Source organism: Scomber japonicus, chromosome 1, assembly GCF_027409825.1.
Source record: "Scomber japonicus isolate fScoJap1 chromosome 1, fScoJap1.pri, whole genome shotgun sequence".
NCBI classification, from domain to species: domain Eukaryota; kingdom Metazoa; phylum Chordata; class Actinopteri; order Scombriformes; family Scombridae; genus Scomber; species Scomber japonicus.
In genome coordinates, this window is record NC_070578.1 from 10012063 (window position 1) to 10033821 (window position 21759).

Genomic DNA, 21759 nt, shown 5'->3' on the forward strand with positions numbered 1-21759 from the left:
GTTTATTGTTACTGCAGATTGGCTTTTGGAGTGGATGTTTAAGGGTTTTCATTTATTTTCTAAACAATTACTCCACTTTCAATACACTCTGATGTATGTGTATATAGTTATGACTCATGGTATGTTGGAAAAATATGAACAAGAAGGTGATGAGCAGCTGCAGTGGTTTTTGTCTTGAGGTAAACTAATGAGACAAAAAGGATATGTGTCCTCAGGTTATTCTGTCTGGCTGGATGGATTAGGAATGGTCTCACGGACCTTCATTTTGATAAAAATCCAGTGTGTGTATGAGATGAAAAAAAGTGTGTGTGTGTGTGTGTGTGTGTGTGTGTGTGTGTGTTAGAGAGAGAGAGAGAGAGAGACAGAGAGAAAAGCAGTTACCTAAATGGAAGCTGGATGAAAAATAGCAAACAAATCAAATATTCAACAACATTGAGCTCTATCTCTCTCCTGTCTTTCCTACTGGAGGTAATTGGTTGACACTGTAGACTTGTGTGAGAGCTGGAGTATGTGAGGACTAGATGTTATTACATTTCACATCTCAGTCAGTAAACAAGGAGACAAATTTGTTAGAAATTTAACAAGAACATTCGAAGACTTCCCTTTCTCCTTGCGTGTCAGTAAATCTGAGAAAGCTGATATTTATTGATTTGCCGAGACAGAGAGAGAGAGAGAGAGAGAGAGAGAGAGAGAGAGAGAGAGAGAGAGAGAGTATTGTGAAGGTGTAGCTTTTCATCTCTTCTATATTGTGTAATAAAAGGTTTCCTCTGACAAACAGTGACGATGTCAACTGCATCAATTTTTTTTAACCCTTTATAGCATCAACCTCTATTTTTTGGCGTGATTCACCTAGATGAAACACATCGCTGACAATTTTCGATGTTTTTCTTATTGTCAACAAATCCAACAATGAATTGAGTGAATTGTGAGTGCATCTAAAGCCTGATATATCTTATTCCTCTGTGCTGTAGACTTCTGTTGTCCAAAAACTATCAAAAACATGTCAGTGAGCCACACAGCTACACTGTTTTCTTTCTAAGGAAGATTTCGGTCATGATTTCAGTCTCAGGAGAGAGGTTCCTTGTACAGCAGATGCTACAGACTATGTGCAAGAATGCTCCACAAGCTTTTTACTACATATCATGACCTCTTTAGTATGTGCTACATTGTAAACTTCTCAAAGAACTTCAGCACAATGTCAGGAAATTGTGAAATGTAGCAACACAAGGTAGCAGGAAATGCAGGAGGTAACTTTCATTGAACTTAACAAATAAAAGCACTAAATTACTGTTTTGGAAAGTTACATTATACAGCAGGCAGTAAAAGGTTAACAAAGCAGCTCGTCAGATGATCGATACATCATCTTGCAGAGGGTCCTCCTGCATAATAAATAAATCCATCTCTTTAAAAAGTGAACCTTAGCATGGCAAATAAAGTCTGCATATACCTCTGATCTTAACCATCTATCCTTAGGGTGAAATTTGAAATAGATTAAACCTTTGAACAAAATACGCTTTGATCCTTTGTTTTGAAGAGAAGACTGCGCTGATGATGTCTGGCTGTCTCTCGTCTTCTACCACCACGATGTTTTACCCCCGAAAACATTACATCTTCACTCACTGTCACCCGTGTTAACCCGTGTTTGTGTGCTCATAAGAAAAACACAACAAAAATAACTTGCTTTATTTTGACACCTGGCTAAATATCACTGCGCCTGAATCTAATTCCAACTGTGAGCCTCGTTCCTTTGCTGCAGGTGTAAATTCCTCCTGTCAGAGTCCCCGCTCGACGCGGAAATGCTAATTTATCGGGAGCTCTAATTAGCACGAGACTCAGGTGAAGTGTCACACACATGATTCAGCTTAACCTTTTGCTTTGATTTCCCTCAGGCCTGATTTCTGGTGTTCACAGGAAAACAACTCTGTTTGCCCTTTTGGTGCTGCAGCTGTGTTGAGTATTGTTTTGACTTCATGTTCTCCGTTTTCATGAGCTTCAACTTCCACACGTTTGTATTGAGATCTTTTCTAAATGAGTGTGTGTGTTGTTTCTCAGCATCACTGCTCTCTGACTAACTGAACGATATCTTTCTTAAAACCCTGATTGCTTTTAAATCGACTCCTTTCTCCTTTCTGAATCACATCCTTTTTCACTCTGTCCTGTTATGCTGTGGTCACACCAAACTCAAAGTGAATTTTCGCCTATTGTTACTCGTGCAAGTTTGACTGTGGGATCATTTGTGTTTATTCGCCCGAAACAGCCATAAGCTAGCGAGCAGCAGCAGGCAAGGACTATGTCTCTGTGTGTGTGTGTGTGTGTGTGTGTGTGTGTGCATTTGTGTTCAGTTCAGACTCTGACAGAAACTCAGGAACTCTGGGTCTTTTTGTTATTTCCCTCCAGACTCTCTCCTTTCCCTCTGTCTGTACTTCCATGAAATACACACTTCCCCTCCAGTCAGCAGTCAACATGGACGAAAAGAGACTAATTACATTATAACACCCGACAGTGGAGGTTGGCACCTCTATGCTTGCTGCTGTAGACGGGTTGAGAGGTGAGAGTAAAGATCAATCCACTTTTTAATCCAAAAAGTTTAAAAAATAAACTCTGAGCTGTCCTCCCTGCTGGTAAACGGCTCCGGATCAGAGCCGCATCCCAATGCTATTCCTCCAGACGCTCCGGCTCTGCTCCCGGCTCTCTCCTCCACAGCTCCCCGGCTCTCAGCAGCTGTCTGTCAGTGAACAGCAGCTCCATCCTTCTGGTCCTCCACCCATTACACACTGCAAAGCCCCACAATATGTTCAAATCTTTCACTCAAGTTGGATATTTTCATATGCCAATGACGTGAATTTTATGTAATTCACATCACCTGTGCAATGACTTTGTATTTGAACGTACTATTACACTCACCACAACAGGAAAATCTGTGAATATTACTACTTTAAACTTCTTTAAACTAGGTCAACTATCAAGTAGAAATGTACAATTATTTTTGAATTTTGTAGATTCCACATATTTCTCATATGGAAGTACCAAAAATAAAGTTAGTGAGCAACAGTATTATCTTATTTTATTTATAAAATCTTTTTCTTCAAACCTGGATAAATGGATGCACCCACTTTCAAAAGATCATAAAACAAACCAGCATTCTGGAGTCAGTTACATTTTGTGGATCATTTTAATTTAATTTCTGTCAGTCTCCCTGATGATCCCGGTCATCCCAGCGGTCATGCTGTCTCAGCCTCCCCTGGCTGCAGGCTCGTCTCTCCTGGGTGAGGCAGTTACATCTCTCATGGTCATTCTCCCCTCTATACTGTTTTGTCTGATTCCACAGCACTGTATTCAGCTTCATAAGTTCTAATAGTGGCACCACATCCCTGCTCTGACATTATATTGTAAAGCTAGTTGTTTGTTTGTGTTTTCACAAAGAAAGTTTGTGTGGCAGGCTGCTCGAGGTGTTGTTGATTCGACTGCACAATATTCAGTCTTGTATCATGAAACTAGTTTTCTTCCAAATATACTGAAATTTTGAATTATTTATTAGTATGAAATTTTGTGTCTGCTTTTCCCTGTTGGTAAGGTAACATGGGATGGGAGTGTTTTGGGAGACCCACGCTTTACCGTCCTTGAAGGCACCACTGCTGAAAATAAGAAAATGTAGTTCATAATCTGACGCAGATCTCCATTGTTGGACTGTTGAATGATACGATTTGCGTCACCCAGCAGATGTTTGCTGGTAAATGAGCAGGAAGCTCTGGGTGCAAGCAACATGGAGGGAAATTAAACATTATTAATTTTCATCCATCATCTGAAAAAAATTGTTATGCACACAGGCCTTGTACTAGTCTGAGTCTTGATGCATTTTTATTTTTACTTCCTGGCAGTTGTTTGCATATTACTGTAAATGCAGCTCACTTCTGAGAAGAAAATAAAGTGTCAAAAGCAGGCAAACACCCAACTCCCCCACAAACCAAGTGGACTTATGTTTTTGTAGAATATTAAACAGGAATATAAATAGGGTTTTGGGATGATTCATATATATAATTTTACCAGCCCTCTATTCCAAAAAATTACATTCATATTCAACAATTCATCATCACAGCTTATCAATGGCCAGTGCCAATGCAGGAAGTAGAGTACAGCAAAGAAGAAAGTAAGGATGTGGAGGTCATCTCAATAGCTGGGTGTGGCTCTGCTGTTTGGTGGAGCTCTCAGTACAGAGTAACCCATATGAACATAATATCTCATTTAACATCAACAATATGTGATAACACATTAAGGAGGAAGGTTAGCGTGGTGGAGGGACACTGTCAGGTTAAATTGTCTGTGGTGTACTCCTGCATGAATCTGATAGGATGTTACCAGTCATTTAGCTGTAGATGAGTCAGCTAACTAATGCTATGCTCCAAAAGGAAAGCAAAAGCTAGCATTAAATGGTAAAAAATGTAATCTGGGGTTTTGCCAAATTGTCTGATATCAATGTTCTTGTGTGGCTCATACAATCTGGCAACTTGAAGATCACAGTTTGTATTGCTCATATTATTTCACATACAATTCAATTTCCAAAGCTGAAATGGCATTTTATCAGATTTGCTTGGTCACAAATTATGCACAACACAATCAGTCTATCATAGGCATGATGGCATGTAGAAGGTAGACTACCAGTCAGCAAGGGTAAAAAATATGAGATCCTGAGCCGCGAGGAACTCACACACAACTGGCTGTAGCAGACTGTGAATTTGAGCAAGCTGTAATATCTGGCAGTCTGTCTGCATTATAGTGATTCAGTTCATTTTAAAAAAGGGGGCAAAGAAGTTTTTTTTAAAACTAGCAGTAAAATCCTAACTATTGTATTCTGGATGTGTTCTCACAATTAAACCATTGACCTTGTTGGGACTCCCAGGGTAAAAGTGACATCACATCTCTTAAACATACCTTTAATTTGAGCTGGGTTTAGAGCTGGATCATTACATTTCAGTCTTGTTGCTACAAGAATGTAAGTATTAATGTTGTCTGAGTTAGTTTAACACAGTACCATCCTGTAGGGCATGCATAAGGTAGTCTAATTAATTTCTGTGCTCAGTTTTCTCCTACAAAGCGAAGGAAAAAAAATAATTATGATATTTTAATGAATCAATTATACTCCTCTGGGATGCACGGAGGGATGACTTGGTGAGGAGCTGCAAAGCGAACATAAACATTCAAAGGAAAAAGAAGGTCATTATAAATTCACTACAATCTTCTTATTTTAGTACTTAGTAATAAAGTTGCCAAGTTAGAGTCATGTTTATATTTTATATTTTAGATGTGTAGCTAGTTATGCTGAGAAGGTTTAAAAGGCAACAATAAAACAGGATCACAAACACAGTAAACATCCAGTTCTAAAGAGGTCAAAGGTCAGAGCAATGGGTGACAAAACAAAGCAGATAATGGAATACTGATAGGTACAGAAATAAGAACTGAACAGAGAAATGAAAGAATCTTTAAATGTCAGTTTTCACAGTGACATGGAAGATAGAGACTCATTTCTTCCTGGCAGAGTGCAGCGGAGTGTATCTCAACCCAGTCCCAGTAATTAGTTTCTTTTTTTCTTGTGATGGGACTGACTGGACTTGATAAGGAAGGTGAAAATGTTTCATGTCACCAAATGTCTGAGTGTATATCAAAATGGGACTTCAGAATAAAAAAAAACAATGCAGAAAATTGGTAGAATCCCGAAGTATAGTTTTAAGGACCAGTGGGATATCCTGGCAGGAATGGAACATAATATTAATACGTATGTTTTTAATTAGTGTATAATAACCCAAAAATAAGAACCATTGTGTTTTGTTACCTTAGAATGAGCACTTAATATCTACATAGGTAGCGGGTCCTCTTCCACAGAGTCCACCATGTTGTATCACCATGTTTTACGGTAGCCCAGAATGGACAAACCAAACACTCGCTCAAGAGAGGATATTTTGCCTTTTTTGCAAGTGTTAGAGCCTCTGTAGGTTCTCCTCCATGCTTAGGCAACTTCCACCACTAGATTCCACTAAATCCTGCACCTTGGTAAAACTTTTAGCAATGCATAATGACAGCGGGCTTGAATGCTAGACTGTTTGTTGAACTTTTGCTTTTTGTAAGAGGTTGTTAGACGTTACATTGTTGCTGGGTTACAATTTAATTGTGATAATGGTTCTTTGTGTGACAGGATCATAAATGAAACCTGGTTACATAAGCTGTCCTGAGAATAACCTGGTGCTATTAAAGAGAGGAAGATAGCAACTTTGAATCATATTTGAACATTAGTGATTGCTCAAATAGCTTCCTCTCTGAGTGCAGGACATGCTGAATACAGATAAACTCCAGAAGTGTTAAAGACACACACATCTAACCCAGATAATTTCTCTGTTTCATAATTGTGATTGTAGTAGTGCCTATGTCACATAGTCTCATACAGTAAAAGAGATTCTTATCAGATGCTATTAAAGCTAATTATACTATTTATACCCGCAGGATTAGGTACATCCTTGAGACTCTCTTTCAGGACTGTGAATTGATCTCAGTGTTAGATGGAGAATCTGGACATGAGCAGAATACGTATATCATGAAACCACTACAGTGCTTAAAATACTAAGACTTTTAGTATAGCCACTTCACTGGTGTTTATTTACCTGCAGTTGAGATGGCGCTGTATTCATGAATAAATCCCCTCTGACGTTAAGCAAAGTCAGGACATTTAGAGTACATTTAACTGATAATTGAGAGGTGAGGTAATTACAGAGCAGGGTTATTGATCGGGGGTGGGGACTAACGAATCTGTCAAGCCTGGCCTGGTTTGAAAAGATCAGATGAAGATCTAAAGTTGCTTAAAGGTTATCTCAGCGCGTTGGCAGGTGTCTGGAGCATACAGGCACTTCACTCCCCGGCCCTCAATCCAAACCTTCACTCATATTTCAATTCAATTCTAAATTTCAAACTTCTCCCCCTCCACAATGACACCCAGCCTTTTGAGAGTGACTTTAAAAAGAGGATGAACTCTGAGCTTGGCTAGTCAAATCAATCTAGTCACGGTAGCGGTTCATTACTGGGAGGGCTGAGGAGCTCTCCGATCAGCCTTCTAATATCACTGTGATCCTCTTCTCTTTTCTTACCTAATTGAATTCTCCAGGAGAGATGCCCCTCAGCTGCAGATTTATCATATTCTGAAATTGGAGGAGACTAGCTCCATGAAGGACGTGCACAGAACATTTAATCCACTCCTCATGCTTTAAGCCTGGTGCCATGATCTCTGCCAGGACATGAGTTATCCCACTGTAGACCACTGGCCTTCAGAGAGGTGTCTTTATTCAGAGTTGCCCAAGATGAAGAGGAACAGCATCTGCAGGAGGTGCAAGCGTCCCATTTCAAATATGCTGCCTGTCATGTACAGTATGACCACTATTCGCAACAGATGGCATCATAATCTGTAATCAAAGCCCCTTAAATGCAGCTCAGTGCACAATATGTCTCTCTTCCACATTCTCATCACCACATCTTTCTTTCTCGTCACCTAACTTTCACTCTGCTTGTCTACTTGCCATCAGAATAATCTGCCCTCAAATCTGAAATTGAGTGTACTGTACCATGTAGCAATTTTTTTATAATCAGGAAAACATGAGCATTTATATTGCTTTTTATATGTTGATTGTATTGTCTTCACTTGTTGTCTTGTTGTTGTTTTGCTTTAATCGTGTGATGTGTTAAACTAGAGGACCGCAATGGAAATAAGCCTTCAGGCTTTATTGCGTTTTCATGCCCTGTGATTCTTGGTGTACATAATGACTGCTGTGCAGTGTTATATGTGGTTTTTAAATAATCAAATAAATCAATTAATTAATTCATTCTAGCAGTGTTTATCACTGAGCCTTTTCCTTTTCCTCTCTACTTTGTAGTAATGAATGGTTTTGACATCAAAGAAAAGATAACAGGGAGGATTGTTTTTCAAAGCCACCTCATCACCAAGGTGGATGAATGTAGGATGTGGTCTTTTTAACATAAAGATTGAGTGTGGATCAGTAGGTGAGTCATAAAGAGGAGAATGTTATAGAAGATAGTTGCAGGCGATGGAAATCTACAGCCGACATTTTAAAACGTTGAGCATCATGCTGCAACAGCACACCTACAACTTCTCATGTTGACAAAACTGTCTCTATAATTTAACTTTATGGCAATAAAATCCTGCCCTGTCCTGTCCCTTCCTGGCCTTTCCTGTCCTGCTCTGTCAAGTGCTGTCCAATTTTGTGCTTTCTTTCCTGCCCTGTTGTAACCTTTAGTATCATATTGTACCCTATCCTGTCCTATCCTATAACCAATGCCCAATCCTATATCATGTCCTACACTATTTTATCCTAAATCTTATAACCATTATCCCATCCCATCCATTCCTATCCTATGTCCTATACTAAATACTATCCTATATTAGATTGTGTATCCTATCCCATCCTATCCCTTAACTTATCATATTATAACTTGTATCCTATCCCATCCCATCCTATCCTACATCATATTTCTTGTCCTGCATCCTGTCTCCTATACTATCCTACTTCCTATGTTCTGTCCTAAATCTCATCCTATCCTATAACCTGTTTTGTCATATCATATACTCCCCTGTAGGGGGCGCAAGAGAACATAAGGGGGAGGTGCAGCGTGAGAAAAAACAAAGCAGAGCAAGTCACTGTAATCATCTGCTAAGCAAACTTCAGCGATGTGGCGGTCTAAATGGATTTTAGTAGCTTCAGTGAGAGAGGAGACAGTCTGGGTGAGCAGAAAATGGAGAGTATGACCATGATTTAAGTAATTGAGACATTTAGAACCGTAAATACCATGACAACCAAAGCTTCTTCACTGCTGCTAAACAGTGTTCAGTACTCTGAAGTCTAGCTCAAGCTCAGGATATTTAAAAGATAAAAATGTTTGAAACGGTTTTAAAAGGTATAAAGATAAAGATAAAATGTTTTTAAAAGGTGTTCAAAATAAAGATAAAAATGTTTAAATTGTTTAAAAAATGAAGATGTTTATAAAATAAAAACTTTAAAATATTTAAAAAGGGCAACTATAGATGTTTAAAAACTAGATGTTAAAAATGTTTTTAGAATATATATAATGATAATACTAACAATATTAATTAGTGTGTGGGGGTGACTGGGGGGGACGGCTGTTTAAAATGATGTTCTCTGAAGGGAGGCCCACCTTCCCACACTTTGAAAACCCCTGCTATTAACTATCCCATCCTACCTTCTTTATCTTATCCTATCCTACAGTATGTCCTATATCCTACACCATCCTGTCATATCCCCAGTTCTATTCACTCCTTCTTTGTCCTACTTTTCTTCACTGCACAATACCTTCCATATTATAGTATGAAATTTAACCATATATACTTTACCTTTTATAGTCTTGCTTTGAGATTGTATTGGAACCAGATCAGATGTATATCACTCCGATAATTATGCATGTCTCCAGATGGGATGCATTTTAAGAGCACCAAATATCTCTGTGCTAAAGGTCTCCCACATTTGCATGCAGTATGGTGTTTCTGGCAGAAACCCAGTGCTATACGATCACTTATTTGATTAAACATTATCATGCTCAGCAGGACAGTGGAGCTCTAAAAAGAGTTGAGAGATAACTGCTGACTGTAGCAGAAAGCTGCATGTGTCTAACCTCCATCGTCTTGTTTCTCATGGGCAGTAGACTTGAACCTGATAACTCCTGTGATCAGGATTGCTTTGTATGTTTAATATGTTTTCCTGTTTCACCTTAGGTTTTGGATTTTCTTCATTCTTTTTCACTCATTAACAGATGTAAATCTAAGAAGCTGTGCTGTGGAATAGTTTCATTTATGATTATTTTTGTACACAATGGTAACAAACAGTCGCTATTCACATTACATTACTTTATTAACACTCGTGTTCTCGTGTTTTTTTGCAGTTTCACCAAAATGAGATATCCCACTGTTTGACAAATAGCAAAAATGAATTGTTTAACAGCAGGAATTGTAAATTAATTGATATGCTTTTATGATAATATTTCATCAACAGTTCAGTGGCTCAAATTAATGTATCAGGAGACGTTTGTGAGAGTTTTCATCAGGTTTTTCAGTCTCCCTCCTCAAATAAACACCTTTTTTTTTAGTAACTTTTAACAAATTAGTTTGGGTGTGACATCCCACAAAGTAATAGTTTTGATTCACTCTCGCCATTCTCATCGAGTACTAATCTTGCAGAGGCTGTAGTCAGCGTGAATATTCTGATAAACCTACTGCCCAAATCAATGCTAATGTTGCTCTGTGTGTGTTACTTGTAGATCCAGTTCGCTATATTGGTTGACCGATATTATCAGCCGATATTGGTCTATCACAGATATGTCGGTATCCGTAAATATATGTTGTCGGATATGCACCAATATTCTTTTAAAGTTATATAGAACACATTTAATGAATATGTATAATTTTTCTTAATTTAAGTTTAATGTGTATACAATTTTGATTGTTATTAATTATTTTTAATGATTCAATTCCCAGTGAGGTTTAGTGTTTCAGTCATTTTATATAATGAATATTGTTAAACTGTAAAATATCATGCCCCCAGCCTGTTGGTCGAGCCCTAGTTACTTGTTCTGCTGACCTCAAGTGGCAAAAGGAAAAAAAGAATATTGCTGCTTTAATTTCCCTGCTGTCATGAAGACAAAGCTTTCACAGCCTCCTCTAAATGACACACAGCACATACATTTTAAAATGAATTAATGTGACACTTTAAGGGTGTTGCAGCAGTTTGAAAATGGCCTGCATTTAAGATTTAAATGGTGTAATGATAAGTGTGGGTTGACAGTGTTGATGAATGCTGCTTATTATCCAGCACAGATGGAGGTGTGCGGTGTTGAACGTGGCATCCGTTGATCTGCAGATCCATTGCCTTCTGAGCTACAGCTGAGTAACTCCAGCACGGAGTCAGCTGAATCTGGAGAGGATCATAGCCTAATGACACTTGGCAAAATGGCACGCTCATTATAGTCATTTTCATTTTGGGCAGAAATGTTTGAGCTTAGTCATGTGCGAAGCGTTGATACCTTTCAGAGCACGGACCAGTGCTCCCACGACGTTTAGCCCTGCCAAATCTCTGCTGTGGATTGGCTGAGCCTAGGAGCGAACAGTGACACTCAGAAGCTTAGTTTCTACCCAAGGCTGGATCGGTAAACCGGTGACACAGAACAGTCTGGGGGCAGCCGTGGGACGGTATCCTGGCTGGGAATATTAGCAGTGTTAAAACACTCTGAGCTGATGGCGCTGGCACAGCTTCAGAACAGCATAGCTCTCACTCACACAAGAAGTGAACTGAATGGTAAACTGGCAGAGAGTCATTTTCACTCTGCACATACTGTTTAGTTTTAGTGAGGAGATAAAAGAATTAAATCACACTTAGTAGAAAGGTGGTAGTAATGCTGAGAATATGCAAAGCTCTCTTAACAGAATGAATAGTCAAACATAGCTTGACTTTGTTTGTTTGTTTGTGTGTGTGTGTGTGTGTGTGTGTGTGTGTGTGTGTGTGTCTCATGGTTTAACTTGTGTCACATAGTGTCACATAGTGAGCCTGCAGACCCATGATTGCCTCATAATGATAACAACATTAAGGAATACAGGTTGTTTTGGAGAATAAAGACTAAAAGTGCTGGCAGATATTAATAAAAGCCACTGTGCTCTCTTAATATACATTCAAGATACAGTTACTACCCACACAGTCCTCATAGTGCTCTGTTAAAAGGACTGCATGGTGGTGGAGCCTGAGTAATGGCCATGATTACAGAGTCCAGCGCTTAGTAGAAGCAACTGTTTTTGCTGATCTGTCCATAACTCGGGCCATCCCTTCCCTTGAGCATCACTCCCTGGAAAAAACCTCTGATAACTAAAAGCAATCAATTGAAATTTCATTCCCGCTATTTTTTTCATTTTGCTTTGGTATCGAGCTGAAGTCCCTTTGCGAGACGACTCTCTTCTCCTTTCTCCATTTATCTGCTCCCCGTGTCCCAGTTGCTGGCAAGAATAAAAAAAAAAAAAATTGGGCTTCATCCTTTAGTATTGAATCCATCGTTTCTATGCGGGGGGAATCATTTTTAATAAAGCTGTAATTTGGTCAATTTTGCCTGTCACTTTTATATCGATATCATATTCTCTAGCTCGCAGTCTCTGCTGTTAATGTAATTGAGACAAATTGTCACAATTTGCCAGTTTTTCATATTTTTTCTCAGTAAAAAGTGAGCGCTGGAGAAGAGCACTGAGCCCATCTGTTTCTATGATGTCTCTTGCTGCCAATATGAACACTGAGTCATTATTTTATTTAAACCTTTATTTATCAAAGGTAGACTCACTGAGCATGCATGCTCCTTTAATGTCTTGCGACCAATGGGGAAAATGTGAGAGGAAAGCAAAGGGAGCAATTCCTTTTTCTGCTCATATGTTTCCATGTACAGCACCCAGTGTTAAAAGTGCTCTTGAGCAAGGCACTCCACGAGCTTCCTGACATTCATCATGGCGTCCAACTGCCTGAATGCGAAGGGCGGGGCTCCAAAATATCTCTCTCTGGAGGAATAAGGTTGAAGATGAGGGAACGAACCACCCCAGTCTGCTTTTGCATATTAATACTGTTGTTGGACGCCATTTTGTAAATCAGATTCTGATCAACAGATTGAAGGTGGATATGATTTCATAGGCTCATGCATTAGGAAGGAAGCTGGTACATCTGTTTGCCTGTGCGTGTGATTGCATTTGCATAGAAGTAACAGGCGTGGGTTTGTCTTAGCGAGTGAAGCTGGGGAGAGAGAGAGATCTCGATACTTGAGTCCCATTTACAAGCTCTGAATGCCAAATGTCCCCTATGATCGGTTTGGAGGATGATTTGTTCCAGCCTACCAGATGCAGCAAATGTTGAAGAAAATAGCCTCCTTTCCTGTTTTTTTCCTCATTCTCTACTTCCTCTGTGTCCTTTTCCAATACATTCTTGGTTTATTCTTAATAATGCTGGAAACACTTATGAGTCAAGCATTTAAAAAAAAAAAGAAAAAAAAGCACACAAAGAAAAACAGGTTATCTGATTGATGTTAGGTGTGTGCTTTAATCTAGAGGAGTGCTACTTCACCATTGCGTCCCCACTCTGAAGTGTTTGGGCCGTAGAGGAGTGCTGCTCTGCCTCTATAAAAACAGAGAGGGAAGCAGAATGTAGATCAATATCCCGGGAACACACCAGAGACATTCTATTTTATTAAACATTTTCCCATTAAGGTGGCGGCGCGAGTGTTGTAGATCATCCCAACAAAGTCGTAAATCACACACAGACAGCGGTATTGGAAACAATGGGCAGAATCACAGAAGATTACCAAGAAACAGAAGATATTCAGTGTTTTTGTGCTACTGGGGCTCCCATGTATCTTGTTCATATTACCACACATTTCAGTCAATGGAATGGTTCAGAGGGAGCATCAAAGTCATATTCGTCACACCTACAGCACATCTTCATGTTACAGGTGTGATTTTGTGCTGTTGACTTTTACCATCTGTTTCTAATCTTTTTCATAAACAATGAGTGTCTGGTCTTCATGTATCATATAGCGACCCCTTAAAACCATGTTTGTTGTTGGTGGTGAGTCCAAGTGATCTATGGAAGCAATATTTGTATTTTAATGACTGTGTGTGTAATGTGAAAGCAGTCGTTCTTGTGGTACATCAACAGGAAGTGTTTGTTTTTGGTGTGAAAATGCCCCCCAAAAAAGCTACTTGTCCAACAAAGTTAGCAATTAGCCTCCAGATTGTCTACAGCGCAACATGCTAACGTTATCTTCAGCTATCTTGTAGTTCACTTCAAAAAAAGCAGCAGTTACAAAAAGTAATGACTAAATAATTATCTTTTGTGACATAAACATGAATTAAATTAACTTTCTGTACCGTCACTTAACGTTAGCATAGCGGTGCAGCTAACCCCAGCAGTAACAAACGGCACTGGCTGCCTAACACACACTGCAGCACTAAACAACACTAAACCAACTCTGATGTGAAGAAAATAACTTGGTGCTCAATATGTCCCACCTCAACAACCCTGTGTCTGCTCAACGTGTTGGACAGTGATGTACAAGGCACTACAAACAGAGCTAACAATGGAGCAGACAGGCTACTCTCCACTGCTGGAGATATAATGCTAACGTCAATAACAACGGAGCACTCTGCTTACACCCCCCGTTTTCCACCCCCACGCAGGAGACTGTGAGATTACATCATTTACTAATTAATTAAAGCAGTCAATTTTTGGCTCTGGACAATTTATTTTACATACCAGTTATGTTTCATATACAGCATGCAAGGCCATTGATAAACAGTGGAGATAATACAAAAACAGTAGTGGTTACTGAAAACCTTTTTCCCCACACAGAAATGAATTGATGGAAGAGAATCAGAACAATAAGCAGAATTGATAATGGCATTGATATCAATAAAATCTTATCAATTCCTTTCCCTAATGAAGAGCAGGGTGTTTCCCTCTGGAGCTGGTGGAGACCAAACCAGAGCTAAAAGGATATGAATATGTGACTTAAAACAAATGTGTTCCTAAATAGACTCAAATTCAGACTTGTGTTTTGCTTGCTCAAAAGTTTTGTAACCAATAGACTTCCCTACATTAATAACAGCTGCTGAAAAAGAACAGAGTGGTGCTTCTTGCTGGTTCTTTATTTTGTCTTATAGTTTGTGATGTTCAAATTGGCACCCTCCTCTTATTTCATATTTGATTTCTGTACTGTTTGTATCTGTGCTCACATATTAAGTAATGAAAAAGTGGAGTTTTTGTCACATACTCACAGAAGCTCAGAACAAGATAGCAGGTAGGGGTTCAGTGCGTAGCCCAGGGCCACTTTGACACAACAGATGGCTGTTGCTGGGATCGAATCTGTTACTGTTTGGTTCCAGGGTGTTCTCCTCAAGCACTGAACCACCCTGCCACCCAGTTCAGATTGTACTTTGTTGGAGGCCATTTTCGAAAGCAGATGGAAGGTGGCTGTAATTTCATAGGCTGGTATGCTAGAGAGCAAGCTGGCAAATCTGAGTGTACAATTTGTTCGGATCATATCCTCTATATCCTGTGTACTTCCCAGTTATTAATCAAGTCATGTTATGGCGAATCTATTACGAAAAAGCACTTTAAGAGAACTGTCATTTCACAAAATAGTGTACAGAGAACAAACAATTTAAAGACAGATAAAAGAGAACAGACATAAATAAGACCTTAATTCTAATCAGGTTGTCAAGAAAAAAAGACTAACACCCCATGTTTGCCTCCGCTCAGATCTTCTCACTTCTGTGTAGTATTTATTTTGACAAAGTAGTGATTTACAATTATTGTACTGTCTCACTCATTTTAAGTCTGGATGAAAGAGTGTGTTTGAATGCCTGGAATGAAAAATGTTAGCGTCTCTATTACTTTTCAAATTAGGTTGATTTTATTTTTGCACCATTTCATTTGTGCATCCTCCAAGGATCGAGGTAGAACAGGACAGATTGAATGCTTATCATAGCATCTTTGTTATTCATATCCATCTTTTCACAGCAGTCTAATCCACATGCATATTCAATGTGGCGCGGACAATCAGAGGTTCAGAGCAGACGACGTGCTCGGGTCCACGGGGAGGTGTTGCCTGCTTCCTCCGTGCTGTTTGTTGACAGCAGCTTGATGCAAATTGCGATAGTGCAAAATGATATCACGTACGCACAGAGTGGTGCTGCAAATGAAAACATTTTGTGCTAAATTATACTTTTTCATATCACAATATTGCATCAATATTTGACCAGGGTATACAATGTAATTGAAATGATGTCTCATTGATGCAGGCTGATCAAATAGCTTTCAATATTTAATTATAATTGATGCCAAATTCCTGTTAACTCTCCAGATGAGGGAAGAAACAATGTAATACTTACAAAATAATTCAGTGCATCAGGTGTGAATCAAACTAAACTGTTAACATTTTACATGGACAAGGTCTGATTCTGCACATTAGCTCTTTTAGATTGTAAAGTGCTTAGCTGATTCATTTTTAGACATTATTTGTTGTGGCTCTTGACAACAGCTTCGTAACTCGAATTGTAACATTTTAATCGCTAGTCTTTTATTGTTTCCTTTGAATTCTGTGTCTGTATACTTTTTTTTTGCAAAATGCTGAATTCTTTTATTGGGAATTCTCTCTTAAAATAGATCCATTGTTCAGCCCATGAACTAACTTGTCAGCTTTTATAGTTTGTGTTTGTCTTGTTTTTATGCTTCTTTACTGTTTTTTTATCCTCGTTGTGGGACGGCAAAAACCCTACTGGAAAGCACTTTCTAAACTGAGCATGGCCCAGAGCTGCTAATGCTTTACAATGTGCTGCTGTATTTGTTTTCTAGTTAAAAATAAAAATAGAATGAAAAAAAAGTTGTGGAAACGGAGGCATCTGAAGCTCCACACTGAGATCTTTATCGTTGTAAAAGAACTATGCGATTGAACAATATAATGGTATCTGTATTGTTTCTTAACAATTTCTCAGTTTATTGATTTGTTTTTCCTGTCAAAAAGTGTGAAACCATCTTATTTAATAACCGTAAAACTCTCCAATTCTAAAATTCATCTCTCTCAGGTGCTTCTGGAATTCTAAATCCAGTGAGCCGCTTTCTGTTTCCTCAGGAAGTTTATCTTCCTTATACCAGATTGATTCATCCTGATCAGGTCAATCTGAGGGGCTGATGTATCAGAGAGGCATGAAGGAGATCAAGAGACAGACATTCAAAGATATTCAGCCAGACACCAACTGGTGACATTACATTTCATGGCCGTATCTTAACCCAAAACCACAAGCGTGACTTGCATTATCAGTATTCAATAAAAGAGAGTTTTATAGTTTTTTGAGAAAACTACAACAAAACTTTAGCTTTTAAATTACTTCTGTGACTAGTCTATGACAATGTGTGTTGTAGTTTCCACTGTTTACAACATTTTGATCATAAACTATTATGAACAGTATAATGGTAACAAATAATATGAACAAAATATGGTGCAACATCCTTAGAGGCTGGATAATTAAAGACTCCTCCGTATTGTGCTGTCTATGAAGACTCTGTATTGAAATATGTTGTTTGAACATTTTTCACTTTTCATGCTACTTAATCTAGGTTTAATTCATTTGTGTTACACTTACAAAAGATGGATGGATGATACTTTTTAAAATGATAGATGTGTTTATTTCACTCAAGTCAGAAGTTCATAATAAAATCTAATGTTTAACAGCATTAAATATATAGCCCTACATGTATGACCAGCATGAACAGGTTTCCATCACAATGTAAGATCCAATGCTGATTCTGACTATAAAAACAAACTGATTGAGTATGAAGAAGTTCTACTACAATAGGTTAAATCACAGCTGTGCCTGCCCCTCTTCTTTCGAGTAAAGACAGAGCCAATAGGAACATATTCTGCTGATGACTGGCACTTCAAATAGCCAGTGATAGTTTCCACAACATGGACATTATGTCAATTTATATAGTTTGTTGTGCTGTACTTTTAACATAAACTGATTTTCCACCATAGCATTTGTTGTGACCTTTTTATATGCACAAAGTTTAGTTTCAAGAAAGGATCAAAGCACTATAAATTGTCTATGCTTCAGTTACTCCAAAGCAGTGGTTATTTGATGTCTCTAAATGGCCTTTTTTGCAAGACGCCTGGAAATTCCCTTCTATAAACATGTATAAAATATTCATTTTCTGTGGTATTATTATTGAATTTGAACTTGGACTAGGTAAAGCTCTATGCTGCGTTTTCCAGCTAATATATCACAGCTATAGGTCATCTGCAGGCATCTGTTTGCAAAAACATATTCAGGTGGAAATAAAATCCTTCCACTTCACTGTGTTCAAACCTCTATTAGTCAATGCCAGAACTACTGGGATTCTGCCTATTGGGGAAAAAGTAGAGTGTTACTTTCCAAAAGACACCAAAACCATGCATGTACCCCTGTTTCAAGAACACCTTTCACTTTACTTTATGCCTTAGATAGGTGTTTTAGGCTAATTTACAGGAATTTAAAGGAATGTTGAGTTAGGTTTACAGTCTTGCACACTCGGCCATTGTTTAATGCCCACTTGAGGGCTGAAAATGTCAATCACCTAACACCATCTTCACAAAATAAATCAGCAACCCTGTTTCTTGGATAGAATAACCTCACTCCATTTGCCATTTTTTTGGAAGTGCCATGCAGAACATTAAACCTCTGTGTGCTGACTTCCCAAACACTCTGAGTCTGTCCTCTCTGTCTGTCGCTGGGGCAACACAGCAGTGCTGTGAATAAGCAGTCCATCCTGTTTGCTATCAGGTCGCATTAATGACTCAGCTCCCAGCCTTCAGTATGAGCTGCCATCAGTTCAACATCAGCTATGTTACTCTGTTGGCATGAAGCAGTTACAGCCGCCACACATTTTCTGGAACACATTTGTTGACACTCAGATGCATTTTTGTATGAATGATTGTATGATTGTGTCTGTGATTGAGTGGTATTATGTAACACTGATGCACTCCCTGATTTTGCTGTATTCACCAGTAGTGTCTGCAGTTTGTTTATGCATCTTGGGCGGATTGGGTACTATCCAATCTTGAAAAAGCTAAGTGTAAATGCATCCATGAAACATTTGAGATGTACTGAAATCTAATTTCTCAGATGCATTCACCAAGATGTTTAAAGGATGTAAATTGATGAAAATGCATGTTAGTTGGCTAGCTGTTATTGCTCATTGGTAATTGTTGCATTATCTCAACCTTCTGTCTGAACTGGAGTAGGCCTGGTACTTATTTCCATGTAGCCTGTGAAGACAGATGGCAATCAGATCTGTGATCTTGTCAACAGAGACTCACATACTGTATGTGGCTGAGTGTAAATGAAAGTAATCTCATCTGAAATACTTGAAATCACAAGCGTGAATGGGCGCAAATGTTGTTTCCTGGCAATGGTAGCAAATAGGTGCATTTTGACAAAATGACTATACAAGGTAAACAGCAGCAAAATGTGTGAAATCAGACCAGCAGGGGAGGGGAACAACTGAATCTCGTTAGGGTTAGGTTTAAGACTAAAACAAACAAAGCTAGTGTAAAAATGCTCTCAGTCAGTGGTCCACCTGGACAAATCGTGTTTATTTTGCACCGATTTCCAATCTCCCAAACCATTTGGCATATCCAAGCTCAATTTTACCGTGACTCAGCTCACATTACGGTCACAGTCGCTGGTATTCTGAATATAATCAGAACTCTTAAAATCATTTACTGGAAAAAAAAAACATCCCCAAACAGCCACACTCAGTGTTCTCTTACCGCTAACTGCTTCCACCTGCCAGCCTTCATAAAAAATAATTGACAACCCAGTAGCCACCAATAAAGAAACGCACAGCAGAGTTTCAACACTGCTGGTTACATTTGGCAAACCTGTTTTCTCCTCTCCACCAAAGCAGATGATGCACCCTGGAGCACAGCGCTCAGATAAACAGAAAGTCTCAGATGCTCCCTCATCATTGTACATTAGATGCACAAAAGCCAACAGATATGGTAGATGAGCGCACAGTTTGCCAATACCAGTTGCAGGAATATAAACCTCTGATCACAGAGCCAGTACTGAAACATGAAAGTATTTTAAGTCTTACACAGCAAGACTGTGTATGTATTCCTCTGTGCATGTAAATAGATTAGTTTCTCCATGTGTCTATGTGTACATAGGTTATCTCCTTCCAGATGAACAGCCAGCTGTCATCCTGCCACATAGAACACCTCTGTATGTGTCTCGCTGATTGTTTGGTTCTTAGCATTGATTCAAAATGCGACATTTTGAGTGAAGTTCTCTTTAGCGTTTAATCATATTTCCCTCCTCCCAAAACAAAGCAATAAAGTCTTTGCCATGTCCTCTGCTACGTCTCCTCATTTCCTCGGCTTAATTGAAACCGGTGTGCCCTGTGTGTGCGCCTATTTCATTTCCAAACCATAACAAACAAATCATTGACAAATGCTCTTTTTCCTAAAGCTAATTTAAAGCACCAGCTTTCTGAATTTTATCCCACCACAGAGAGGAGTTTTTTCCCTACGAGTTAAACAGTCTGCAGTATTTATTTGGTTTGTCCCCCCGCACACTTCCCCTCACATAGATTAAGCTCCAGAAGCTGCCTCTTGGCAATTAAATCTATCAGAGGGCAGCAGAGAGTGCTCTGTCAGAACTGTTCCAATAATTGCAATTTAAATGAATATGGATTCAAAAAACTTTGACAACACACAGGCAGCTTCAGTTTTGAAACTTGGGACTGGAAAAAAAAATCTCGGCATGTCTCCTGGTTTGTTTTTCTTCTTGGATGAACAGGAGCCTCTCATTTACTATTCTCTTTCTATCTTGTTTACAGACACATAGAGAACTGGACAGGATTGCAGACTCTGAGAGACGTGGATATGGAGCTCTATACTGGACTACAGAGACTGTGAGTATTGACACTGTTATCTGGCAGGGAGTGAGGGGATACCAGTGACAGACACTTCACTGTATTTCAGTCCAACTGTGTCTCCAGATCTAGAAAATGACAGTGTAACCTGCACCGCTGTTAATCCCTGTTTTCCATTAGGCCATTGGTTTTTCTCGTAGAGATGAGGGCAGTAATTCAGCTTACAACACAAGTGGCTGCAGCTGCAGCATCACCAGCAACACATCAGGATTTAGTGTCCGATACCTCTCGGAAAGTGACACAATCCCAGCTAATTCTCTGAGGAGATGACAAGGTGTTAGTTGGGCTGTGTAGAGAGAAGAGGGAGTGAAGGGTATGTTTCTGATCCTAACACAAGCTGATGTTTAAACAAGCTTTTAATTCTCGACAGTCACACGCCAGTGGAACATCCCCTTCGCTTTGCTTAGCCACTGATCAAATAATGCTAAAAAGCAGCAGGGAAAATTGAATTAGGGGTCCCTGCTGTAGCGTTGTGGGTTTTTTTAATTCTCATCTCTTCACTTCTTAGAGCAATGTTACGCTCCTTTCCTGCTTTGCTACCCTTCACTATGAGGCCACATCCTTTACATTCCTCTCGCCCCCGCCACTCCTCTCTCAGCTGCTGCCTCCAGACCTCCTGTTATTTTTTTGTTGTTTTTTTTTCCCCTCTCTGCAGAGAACCGTATTCTCCTTTGCCCTCCAAAGTCAGAGCTGGCCTCTCCCCTGATCCCCTTGATCCCTCATCAGGGAGGCCAAGTGCAATATCTCCACCACCAAATTAGCATTTTTCTCATTACCACCGCCTCTCTCCTGCTGCCTTGTCTGGGGACTCTGGCTCCTCCCGACTGGAGTCGTGCCTTCCCAGGGAAGCCTGTTACCTTGTGGGGTTGTTAGCAGTATGGAGGGATAAGTGAGCCATAGTTACTCTAGGATAGCTTACATTACCTCATTTTACATTTTAGCTCATTCTTCTGTGTTTGATGGTGATTATTAACTGCAGTAATCCATGAAAATAAATATTGAATTGTTAAATATATTATATAACATTATATAACATTACATTCATCTCCACAGAAAGAAGCACACTAGGCATTCACTATGTTTATTCTTATATCTAATTAAGTTCAAAATAGAGAATCTGCACCTTTGTAGTCATAAGTTTAATATAATTACTGTTTATTTTGTGCTATTATACACAGATTGTAGAAGTAATAGGCTAACTACT

The 21759-nt window shown here is 39.1% G+C and overlaps 1 protein-coding gene across 4 annotated transcripts in view; it reads left to right on the forward strand.

Moving 5' to 3' along the window:
* The window catches only part of ntrk3b (neurotrophic tyrosine kinase, receptor, type 3b), a 177759-nt gene that overhangs the window by 18172 nt on the left and 137828 nt on the right, over positions 1-21759 (forward strand). For all 4 annotated transcript variants that reach the window (XM_053316253.1, XM_053316269.1, XM_053316277.1 and 1 more), the window contains exon 2: positions 20460-20534. In XM_053316253.1, coding sequence (XP_053172228.1) covers positions 20460-20534 — 75 coding nt within the window. The remainder of the gene's footprint in view (positions 1-20459; positions 20535-21759) is intronic.